The following is a 12225-nucleotide window of genomic DNA, read 5'->3' as shown; positions in this document are numbered from 1 at the left end:
ACCTAAGATACCCCCCACCCCCACCCCCACCCCAACCCCTCACACACCACCCCCCTCCCCAATCTGCCTGCCACCACCGGATCTGCTATCCAATGCGCCTCTGCCCGACGTGCCATCCCCCAGTCCAGTAGAGGAGCTATGGGTATGCCCCCCCCTGCTGGTAGGTATGAGCCACTACTACTCACAGCCCCAGACACCCACGCCACTGCCCCAACAGAGAGACCCGCCATAGCAAAGAGGGTGATAGAAAGTGGACCTGAATGAGGCACGATATGTATGAGCATCTCTGAGCATCATCGGACAGGTCTCAGAGGTCCAGTGGATGCCTCAATGTGGGCCGGACTGGCATCCCTCGGTACTCACACCAACAGTCTAAAATCACTAAGATCACTAAGATCTCAGTCTTTGCCTAAAACTTTGGCCCCAGGTTTAGGTTAATGTACATATTACTAATGCCATGGTTGATTGTTCATGGTTGCTTCAAGTGTTGCTGTACATGCTACAGTACAGTTACCAGTATATTTGTAAGGGCAATTAAAAGTAGGTCTTAATTTCATTATGGAAGAGCCTGGCATCAGCTTTAGCTGGGCTGAACTTCTGGTGTCCTCTTCTGACCGGCCTGAGAAAATAAAAACTGATCCAGCCCTGAGGCCTCTAGGGGAGCACAGGGAGAGTGCAGATGATGAGGGTGACGATAACTCCTTGTCTCTTGTACGGCTTTCTTCCAAGACCACTAGGGTCAATGGAATGCAGAGGCAAATATAGCAGCTGTGACGTTGGGGGTCCCATTTCAATCTTGTGCTCCATCACCGTGCTCTTGGTCCATCCATCTCCTTATTCAGCACCCGGCGCAAGTCTGTGACGCAGCCCAGCAAGGTCACGTCTCTCATGCTGTTCCGGCCAATGGGGCGCTTTCGTAGCTCAGGTGTCACTATAACAGAGGAACTTAACCAGGCCGGGATGCTTGCACACTCTTCAGACAATCTCGGGCCAGCAAGGGAGCTTGTTTTCTTCTTCTTTTCTGAGGTAAGAAGAGAAAGGTGGAGGAAGTGAGATGACAGCATGAATGGTGAAGAGGGGCTGCAAGAGAGTGTGAGAAAGAGAGCGTGTGTGCATTGGTGGGGTGTCAGTGAGGGAGGTCCAGCATGGTCCCTCCCCACCTCCGCCCCCTACTGGGAGCAGCTGTACACACACGTGCAGAAAGCACTGATGCTGTTTTGGAAAGCTCCATGCTTTAAAGCTGAGTCTGCTCCACAGTGTTGTACATACGGGGGAGCTAGAACTGTTCTTCTGTCCATTCCCTCTTCCAGACTAAATATTCTGTTGTGCATGTGTGTGTGTATGCGTGTGTGTATGTATGTGTGTGTGTGTGGGTGGGTGGATGTGTATGAGTGTGTGTGTGTTTGCAAATGTGTGTGTGTTTGTGTCCATATGTGTGTGCCTGACAGTGTGTGTTGGTCTATTTGGTGTGTGTGGCACAGACAGGTGTCACTGTGGGCACTATATAAATTATTCCTGCATTGTAACGGTTGTGGGGCTGGGTGTTGATGGCTTCAGCTGTGCCAACGACTTGCTCTGGGCGTGCTAAAGTCACTGATGATGGCGACACGGATGCTGCCCTGTGAGTCTCTCTAAAGCTGCAGGCCATGCTCTGGATTCAGGGCAGGGATGTGTAAATCGCCCTCCAAAGCCACCATCACCATTAAGCTGAGCTGTTCTTATGGTGTGAACGACAGTGATGGCTTGGGTGAGGCCAACAGGCCATGCCTTCCAGATCACACCTAGAGCAGAGGTGCAGGAAAGGGTTTGGCATTTAGGGTCTTCCTGAAGGGGCCTCAAACAGGTGCGGCACTCAGCTCCCTCTGTGTGTGCACACACAACGGTGGAAAATTCCACTAAAGTCTGAGGTCAGACAGGCCACATCTGAGGAAGCAGACCTGAGATTTAATTAAATGGCTATGTTTGGTTGGCATTCCATGAGTTGATTTATGATAGCGGAAGAAATATTTACCAGTTAGCAATTAGCTGTGGAAAACAGAGTTTTAAAGTCAAGGTGTGAGTGTGGATCAATTTATCTGCATTTTAAACTCCGATAGTGGAATGATATGCAAACTTCCAAAACCAGGCCTGTCGATCATAAGCATCAGGTGTGGCAATACTCATGTCTACACGTCCTTAGATTAGGGACACATTGGGACACGTCCATTAATGCACAAGAACTGCCTACAATGAGCCTGTGTGAGCAGTGACCACATAAGGAAAGGAAGTGTGAAATATGGATAGTACTCTCAGAGAATGCACCTAAGCTGGGAACAGGAAACTGGATCCTGGACCACAGCCCACAGACATTTGCAGCTGTCTGCGTTGGAAAACCTTCTGACCTGCGAGACCTCCGCCATAAACCACACAGATGGGTTACAATCTCCACCATAAACATATCAAGATGGCACTGTAGTCAAAGTCTAGTTGATGGTGTTACCTTAAATATCAGTACAGTTGTGATCTATGATCAGGTAATGTGAGTTGGGGTTCAGTCAGTGCAGTTATGTCATGCAGAAATGTGTTGAGGCATATTGGAATTAGCATTTTTAATGGTGACAGAATGCAAGTATATTATAATTTATTATTTTTAGTGTGTGGCGTATTACTCTGGCAGGTGCCAAAAATAACTGCTTTGATATCCCCCTCCAACAGAGCTAATTACCCTAACAGAGTTTGGGCTGAGAACCCCAGAACCTGAGCTCTGGCCTTTCACTTGACCTTTGGTCTGCAGCGTCCCCCACCCCCAACGAGCTTCCAGTCCCAGTTTGAAAAAAGAACATTGTCATAAATCTCAGCTAGGGTGTCTTCTCAGTTATCAGATGGGCAGACCCCTGAGTGGTTTGAGTTTCACAGCATTTCTTTGGCTGATCATGATACAATCGAGCCAAGTCCCAACGCTTAGACTTTGAACCAATCAGTGGCCTACAACTTTATAGAATTTGCATAAGTTTATAATATATAAGTACATTAAAAGCAGATTTAAGCAGACACTTTAAGGATATACCTCAGTGGAAGTTTCATACTTGTTGTTGCTTGACATGTTGCCTTAAACATCAGAAGACTTAATTTGTTGTAAAGGTATCATAAAAAGTCACAGTATGCCACGTATAACACAAAAGTATACTTTGTAATAGCTTGCATCTTCCTGATTTCTGGCTTATTCTTTTCTGCCTTGAGGGAAAACAGACTTAGATTTATAGTTAGAGAGTGTGTGGGGAACTCATAAACAGGGGGAGGGGAGGCGTCTTGGGGTCAGTAGCGCCACCCCAAGGTATAAATAAAGTCCTCTCATCCAACTTCTCCTGGTAGTGTGCTCCACATCTTCACAGCTGAGGTGCCTCTGTTTTCTCTCTCTGTCTTTGCTCAGGCACAGAGTCCACTGCAACCATGTCTGACACAGAAGCGTAAGTAACTCACATCTTTCACACGCGTGCCACAGATTGAATGCATTGAATTTAACATAGGTTATATCAGGATTAAAATGACCCACTGTGAGTCAACTTTGTTGTTTGCATAAAGGCATTCAATGAAGTAAAGGCATTTTTGAGCTAATCTTATTTTCTGTCTTCATTTTACAGGGATCAGGTGGAGGGTAAGCACCTTTATATTCAATATTGATGACTTTATTTTAGTCTCATTCTGGACTATGCAATACGTTCTTGTGCCAAGGCGTAGGGATATCATTACAGAGGTTGTATATAGAGCTGGTTAATAACAGTGTTACACCCTTGCAGCATTTCAGCATTTTGTTTTCAACTTTTTTCTCATAAACCAACATTTCATTTGTACTTTTGGCTTGTTGGTGCAGACCGTAAGTCTCCACTCCTGTGGCATTGGCCTGTCAGTGGCTGTCTCCCACTTCAGCTGTGCATTACTCCCATCTCAAATAAATCAGGATCACATTAATTCCAAAATGAAACTTAAAACCCACAGTCAAGTGGACACTAACAGCATGATATAAAGGCATGGGATGAGGGCCATGGAGTCAAATATGGAGGATCAGATTGTGTTGACGCACACATTCCCCGTGTTTCGCCCATATGCCCTGTCAAGCTTTTAGTATGAATAATGATCATTCTGTTTGCTTTCTTTTTGTCTGAAAACACCAGGAGAAGGTAAACAAAAAAACAACTTACTGTACATGTTGTGGAAGTTGTCATGTTTACGTACTAATGTATTGATGTGAACTCATTACACTCTCCCTGGTACTCATATTACTGTGGTGTTGATAACCTCATAACCATAAAACTGTCTTAATTACGACGTTCATTAATCAATGATATATTAAGGGAAAGTATATGTGTAGGAAATGTGGGAAAGTCAGCAGAAAATATACATTTATATCCAGAGGATAAACATAGACATCCCGTGCAGTGACTGAGATGCTTCAGTTTAGCAACGGCACCTGACCTCTGTGTCACTAATCTAAGACATGTTCAGTGCATGGTCATAAGGCTTATAAGCTATTTTAGTATTGCATGCAGGTTGAACCTTGGCTTAATTTTGAATCTTTACTTTTTTTCCAAGATTAGTCATTTACAAACGTGGTTGGCAAAATCATGTCTGAAAACAATCTAAAGAAAACATTACATATTATTGCAAATTCATGATTCAATTAAATCTTTTTTGGGGGGAAGAAGTCTTAAATGGACTTTGGTGACAATCACTCACAGAGGCATTGAGACATCTGGTAAAGATGTAAGGCACATGAAGTGATTTATTGAAAGTCTCAAATGGACAGATTTATTGAAAGTGTCAAATATATCCTTCAGTAAATGCAACTATGGAGATATATCCTTACGGATATATATTTCTACACATACCAGGCAAGCAATTTGACAAGGTGCTGCATTCTTGTAGAGCTCTCACTTATAGTTGAGTTAGTTAGTTATGTAATGTTATGCAAAGGCAGCACACTTTGGTCACAAAAAATTTATTTTTCTCTTTTAACTTTACACCTTAACCACTCATGAGCTGCTTCTCTGTGCTAAAAACGCTCACTAGGTCCCTCTGCTGGTAACACCCCAGTGGTGTCATTTTTGCTCAATCCCATCATCATAATCCATCAATTTGTTTCTCTTTCCATCCCTCTCTTTTTCTCTTTGTCCATCAATACTCTTCATTGCTTTTGCTCTCTGCACCCCTCTAATGCTGTGCCAACCTCATATTATCAACAATAACCTTCAAAATAAACCCTCCTCATCATCATCATCATCATCATCATCTTCTTCTTCTTCATCAATTTAACTGGGACTCATCCACCTGCTCATGCCTTGGGGTGCTGCATGCTGCATAGTTGTGGAGGTAGAGGTAGCTCCAGAGGTTGCCCCTGAAGCTGAGGCAGCTCCAGAACCAGAGGCCGAGGCCGAGGCAGAGCCCGAGCCTGAGCCCGAGCCCGAGGCAGAACCCGAGCCTGAGCCAGAACCAGAACCAGAGGCAGCTCCCGAGCCTGAGCCTGAGCCAGAACCAGAGCCTGAAGAAGAGCCTGAGCCTGAGCCTGAAGTAGAGGAAGAGGTAGAAGGTATGTGGCATGTAGTATTCTTTCATCCTGACAGTAGTCCATAGCATAGCAGTGCGCTCCACCTCCCTCTTTCAATGCCAGACAGGACAGACTTAATCACTGACACTGCCCACCCAAAACAACTCACCCCACCCACAGCCTAGTCACTGTAGGGTACTAGGGCCCCACCATCCTCCTCATGTCTGGCTGCCATGGGTACGGCTAACTGGGTGCGGGTATGTATGTATGCGTATGAGCAATGTGGGTCAACGAAATACAAGCTGTCATCGCATACATATACACCTTTTCCTCATTGCTCTTAATCATGTAGCTTTAGCTGCTTCGCTTCTAACAAACCCCCATCTCAAGCGTTCCTCAAATCTGCCTTCAGGGGGGGAAAAAAAGTTTTCACAAGTGCTCTTTTGGCACGACTTTATTTTGATAGCCAATGTTTTCTCTCTGCTATATTTCATAATTACTAAGTGTCTAAAACGGGCTATCTAAATAAAGCATTATCGCTGCTCATTGTATCACCTTTGTCATGCTGTCAAATTGGATCCATACTATCACCTAGCTGCTGTAATAAGCTTAGCTTGCAAATGCACTGCTCCCTAACGTCTGCTTAACATGGTGGACTGGATAAATGCTTGTCAGTCCAACCATTGTCTGTATGTGTCACCTTAATCATGTGTGGCCATGTGAGGTTCTTGGCTACTGACACGTGGAGTGGATGGGCTCCATAGTAGCTAGACACACCATCCACAAGTCTTTTCATATGTCCACACACTTGGGGTGTTACCTCTCTGTGTTCTGACGGTTAGAGTGGTCTTTTTTCCCTCTTTCCTTCCAAACACTACATCATGTTGTCAGTGTGCTAACATTGATCAAATCTGACTAAATGTGGCTTCTTCCACACACACAATATGGATGATATTACAATAGATAAATACATACACATATATTTTATTATTATTATTTAGCACATCTTTCACGAGCTCACTGTTAAAAGAATGTACTTCATGATTCTATAACTGGAAGTACAATTCTCACTTCAAATGTAGATATAGATGTAGTGTTGATGTAGTATGGTCTACACTAAAACATGCCATGCAGTACATCCACGTTTAGGTCAAGTTGGCAATTTGAAGACCTGGATCTCCAGCTTTATGTTTGTGTTGCTTCATGTGTGTGGTGCCCCTGTAAACGGAAGGTCTTCAGTTTAACAATGAATCCCACTGTACCGTCCTTCCTTTCTGAAAATCAGGTTTGTTCTGGTTTAACATCTTCCACTACATTGTCAGTCTGTGACCGTTTCATTAATCCAATATGTCCAACATGTCTGGCAGACAAGGGAGCACTGCAAAATAGGGTGACCGGTTCAGGATCTAAAATCAATTAGAACACTTGACCAATTACCAATTTGTTTACTGGACTAAAAAGGTGAGAGAATACTATAATGCTAACATCTTGAACTAACCTTGAAAATACCTCACTGTCTCTCCTAAACTGGCATAGCATGGCGTGTGATACTCACACACTCATATACAGAGGAAGGTGTAAAAAATAGCCTAGCTTCTGCTCTCAGCCACAGCACCAGTTAGGACAGCATAGACACCCAACCCTTCATTAGCTGTTCTAGTCACATGCTAAAGACAGCGTAATTTCCTGTGACGTGCATACTCTACTTACATGTTATTTTCCCTAAACTTGTGCATAATTCAAACAAATAACTCTGACTTTGGAACCACTGTTTAAAGTTGTTTTCATTTTATTTCAAAAGTTGTTGTTTTAAAGCATGTCTGAACCACAAGTGCCTGAATCTAGCCCTAGAGTCTTGGGGAATAGACATGTATGTGCTTCAAACTGTGTGACTTATTTACCTGTTTATTATTTATGTGCAGTTTTGTCTTTTCTATTTCATACTGAATTAATTTAATCTGTCTGCAACTGAAAAACCACCAGCAAAACTAAACATCAATGTTTTTGTGTACTATGAATAATATACTAATTCCAACACCCCAAGTTTGGTCATGGTCACTTCTAAGTGCCTAAGCCTGTAACATATGCTTTTCTTTCCTCAATGCAAACCAGAGGAGAAGCCAAAGTTCAAGTAAGTCATGACCTACTCACCAACCCTATCTTTAGCCCATATTTTGTTAACTTGTTCTTCCATTGACAGTAATATATGCTACATTTGGTTTACATGCTAATATGTTTTTTTACAAAAAAAAAATCAAAAGTGAATGAATGAATGAATGAAACTATATATGAGAAAATTGGAGTTGACAGAGGGAGCTCTTTTTTGCCACAGACCCCCCACTGCCCCCAAAATCCCCGACAGTGGCGAGAAAGTGGACTTTGATGTAAGAAGGCAACACGCACAGTTCCACATACACTCATTCATATTAACACATGCATGTACCCATACATCTACTGTATACAAACACCAGCACAAAGCCACCTTACACACAAACACACACACACACACACATGAACACAGGCACACACTAACCTAAGTCTTCGCCTTCCCTGACTCGCAGGACATCCAGAAGAAGCGTCAGAACAAGGACCTGATGGAGCTCCAGAGCTTGATCGATGCCCACTTTGAGGCTAGGAAGAAGGAGGAAGAGGAGCTGATCGCCCTCAAGACCAGAATCGTGAGTAAACACCTGTGAAAGCCATACTAATTTAGATAGCTTTAATGTTCTATCTGGATCTGAGCATGTTCTGACCCTGTCTGGGCATTTACCTTGGGTGGCAAGAACTTTTGGCAACCCTAAAGAAACATAAAGTGTCTTTGTGATACCCTAACAACAACCATTGACCACATTTCTCTCGGTTATTTTTCTCTCTCTTTCTCTCTGACACACACACACACACACACACACACAGGAGAAGCGCAGAGCTGAGAGAGCAGAGCAGCAAAGGATCCAGGACGAGAAGCAGAAGGAACGACAGGCCAGACGCGAGGTGTGTGTCTCTCTCCCCTCCCCTTCACCCACACTCACAAACTCACTTCAGATTCAGTCGCCAGTCTGTCTACCAGATTGTCTAACTCTTCTTATGTTCCTGTCACCTGTCATCTTTAACCCTCTCTCCTTCTCTCTCTCTCTCTCTCCCTCTCTCTCTCAATCACTCTTATTTTTCCATATTTTCCTGCTCATACTTGTCCACCCGTCTTTCCCCCCTTTCTGTCTGCTACCTGGCTCTGGCTCTGACTGTGACTGTATTCTGGCTCTGACTCTGACTCACAAAACCTGTGCTGTGATGACTCCTGCAGGAAGAGAAACAAAAGAAAGCAGAGGCAGACGCCAAAAAGAAGGCTGATGAGGAAGGCAAAAAGAAATCTGCTCTGTCCAGCATGGGTGGAGGCTATAGCAGCCACTTGCAGAAGGTAAGTCCAGCCTCTAAAAATAGGACTTGCACATCTATGAGTAGGTATAACAGACAAAAGGTGTGTGTGTGTGTGTGTGTGTGTGTGTGTGTGTGTGTGTGTGTGTGTGTGTGTGTGTGTGTGTGTGTTTGTGTGTGTGTGTATCTGTGTGTGTATCTGTGTGTGTGTGTGTGTGTGTGTGTGTGTGTGTGTGTGTGTGTGTGTGTGTGTGTGTGTTTGTGTCCCTATGTGTGTAGATTCCTGTTCTGTATATTGCAATTAATAACTGTATTATTGTCTGAACTAATTTAATTACATTCATCTAAATCTTACATCTTTATTCTTATATTACCAAATCAGGCAGACAACAAAAGAGGCAAGAAACAGACAGAGAGAGAAAAGAAGAAGAAGATCCTGGCCGACAGACGCAAGCCACTCAATGTTGACCATCTGTCCGAGGACAAACTCAAGTGAGTCCCAGTCTTGGTAGACGTTCCGCTAACCATCTGCCTGGATGCATGCACGGACCTCTATAGCAGTAGTGGGTGACAGAGGGGACTGGGGCACAGCTTCTCCCCTCACTGGTGTTGTGTGCTGTGTGTTGTTCCTGTTCTCCAGGGATAAGGCCAAGGAGTTCCAGGAATGGCTGAGGACTCTGGAGTCTGAGAAATTCGATCACTTGGAAAGTCTGAAGAGGCAGAAATATGAGGTGAGAGACATCCTCTGTAACCTGCTCTACTCTGCAGCTCTGTGCCGGCCGTTAAAACACACGTCGAGACACTTTATTCCAACAAGATTAATATTTTGGGTATCCTTCATCACATGACTGCAACCAACCGATTTACCTGTCTAATCGATGAATGAGGCTCTCAGAGTTCACAAGTGGAAGGGTGCCCAAACTTTGGCACATACCATTATTAATGATTTAGCTATTTTTGCAGTTTTTTTAGTTTAGTTTAAGTTCAGATTTCATCACCCCATCGTCTTCATCGGACTCATTTGAAATCACCCCTCGACATATTTGGGTCATTGCAATATACTCAGATGCCACAGAGAGTTCACTTTCATAGTTTCTCTCCGTGAGTTTTGCCACGCCTTTAAGCTGAACCCAGCTCTGTTTTATTTCTTCTTCAGGTCACAACACTGCGCAAGAGAGTGGAGGAACTCAGCAAATTGTAAGTACCCACTAGTCAGATATTTCCATCACAGGGCAAAAGCCCTGCTATGCACGGCCTGTTTGTGTGCATGGCCTGGGGTTGATGATGGGACAGCAGAGCCAGAACAACAGACATCAGAAAACAGGTGTCTGAGGGAGAAAACATCACATTGGTGTGAATTTTCATATTTTCTTTTTATATTCTTGCATACATCTTTAGACAGTATTTTTGTAGACATTAACAAGCGTTGACATTTTAATCTTAAGAGAAGATTAACATATAGTTAGACCAACAGAAGACATTACAGACAGTTTTATAATGTTTCTGAGTGTAATTATGACGCATAGATTAGTGCTAGGCCAGAATACACTTCAAGTACACTCTTAGTAAACATTTTGGCACAGAAGCTACAGCAAAAGACCTCTCATTTGATTGGCAACATTGACAAATCTAAGTATGTGCAGCCAGGTGTGCCGCACAAACACAATTCTTTTTGAATTAACATACAACTGTAAAATATGTCATTGACAATTATCTTCTGCTGATGCTGTAAATTACACAACTGCACACTTGGTAGACAACATGAGCCATAGGCTTGCCTGGGCTTCCTTTGCTAAAAACCCTCAGTTGGGGACAGATGCTAACAGGTAAGATGTGCTGGTGCATTCTGGTGATGTTCATCCCACGGTGTGTTGGTGTGCTATATCTGGGGCATCTGCTCAGTTATGGCATAGGTAGTAAATAGAAGAACAGCTTGACTGCTATTTTACTTTTCAATCCTATTCCCACTCATGGATAATTATCATCATAACCAACCCTAAGCACTTTTTTTTTTTTTTACTTAAAGTAAGATTACTGCACGACAAACTTCAGAATAATATATGTCTCTAAAATGACCGTCAACTCTATAAGCCTGAATGAATCAGCATGCATAAGCACTGTGTTTCTATTCAAGCTAAACGCATTGTCTGGAGGTAAGTAGCTCACCTCTTGGCTATCCATGGCATGTGTGTAACTGTAGGGGACTGTTGATGAATCTTCATTTAGACAGGTTTTGTGATATTCTACAGTGGGTTACTTATATTGAATGAAAACTTAGACTATATAAAGATTGCAATGAACAAGAGAGTGTCATTGGGCTTTCCCTGACCTGTTTGCCCTTTCTACCTGCCACACTACAGCAGCAAGAAGGGAGCTGCAGCCCGCCGCAGAAAGTAAAGGACACCGACCAGACCTTCATTTTCATCAATATCTTCTGTTACCACAGCTTAATGCACGGAAAAGAAAGAAATGTCATACCTTGCAATTTCCCCATTTCTCTTTGTGCTGTCTTGCAACATGTCGCACAGGTTGCTGTCAAAGAGAAATAGGTTCTCCTAGGATACTTTCCCGTAGGCAGTTCTTAAGCATTCTTTTTGTCGTGTAAATAAAGTGAAACACTCCATCTTTATCTGTAGATCTCGAATTCTTTGAATCCAAATAAAGTATTTTATTTTCATCCATGTCCATGGTTTGAACATGAGCCACGTCTTTTCTGAACAATAGAGCATTTGCTAGACCACAGGCAACGAGCAGGGTGTTTAGTAAACTTTGCCCACCTTTAATAATTTTCAAGCCACCTTCCAGAGGGTAATATGTAAAATTGATACATTTCTGAGTGTTTGTGTGTGTGAGAAAGAGAGAGAGAGAGAGAGAGAGAGAGAGAGAGAATATGATGAAACTGCAAGATGAGTACTTCAGAGACAGATCGAAGAGCAACTTTCCTTCTGCAGTATACTTATGATTACACATGATGGCGCTATACCCTAGCGATTGGACCAGTGGGTTCTGGTATAAACAAGGCCCTGTGCCTTTCAAAAAAGAGGAAGCGCGTACAGTAGCCTAAAGGCCCGATCACACAGGACGCGACTTTTATAAAAATGTGTCCGCCGTATAGAATTCGAATAATTCTTACATCTGGAGTTGTAAAATTCCTAATAGTTAGCTATAAACTGCTAAAATGTGCGACTCCGCGCCTTGCGCTTAAAGTTGAGAATATTTTAACTTTTAGGCGCGTCTTTAAACCGCCAGAAAGGCGCGAGGCGCGGCGTTTAAAAGGCGCACATGAAAGGCGCGCCGTACCATAGGAAAACAATGGTTTTGCTAGCGACGCG

The 12225-nt window shown here is 43.4% G+C and overlaps 1 protein-coding gene across 1 annotated transcript; it reads left to right on the top strand.

Moving 5' to 3' along the window:
• The first annotated feature begins 3414 nt into the window (after nucleotides 1-3414).
• Nucleotides 3415-11578, top strand: tnnt3a (troponin T type 3a (skeletal, fast)). Its single transcript, XM_080842324.1, has 12 exons — nucleotides 3415-3446; nucleotides 3621-3634; nucleotides 5339-5563; nucleotides 7634-7652; nucleotides 7854-7905; nucleotides 8083-8199; nucleotides 8435-8512; nucleotides 8823-8936; nucleotides 9276-9385; nucleotides 9534-9624; nucleotides 10050-10090; nucleotides 11254-11578. The coding sequence occupies exons 1-12, from the start codon at nucleotides 3430-3432 to the stop codon at nucleotides 11288-11290; spliced, it is 915 nt and encodes a 304-aa protein (XP_080698450.1). The 5' UTR covers nucleotides 3415-3429; the 3' UTR covers nucleotides 11291-11578.
• The last annotated feature ends 647 nt before the right edge of the window (nucleotides 11579-12225 follow it).

The sequence above is a fragment of the Sprattus sprattus genome (genome assembly GCF_963457725.1).
Source record: "Sprattus sprattus genome assembly, chromosome: 7".
Classification (NCBI taxonomy): domain Eukaryota; kingdom Metazoa; phylum Chordata; class Actinopteri; order Clupeiformes; family Clupeidae; genus Sprattus; species Sprattus sprattus.
This window is presented reverse-complemented; position numbering and strand designations above follow the sequence as displayed.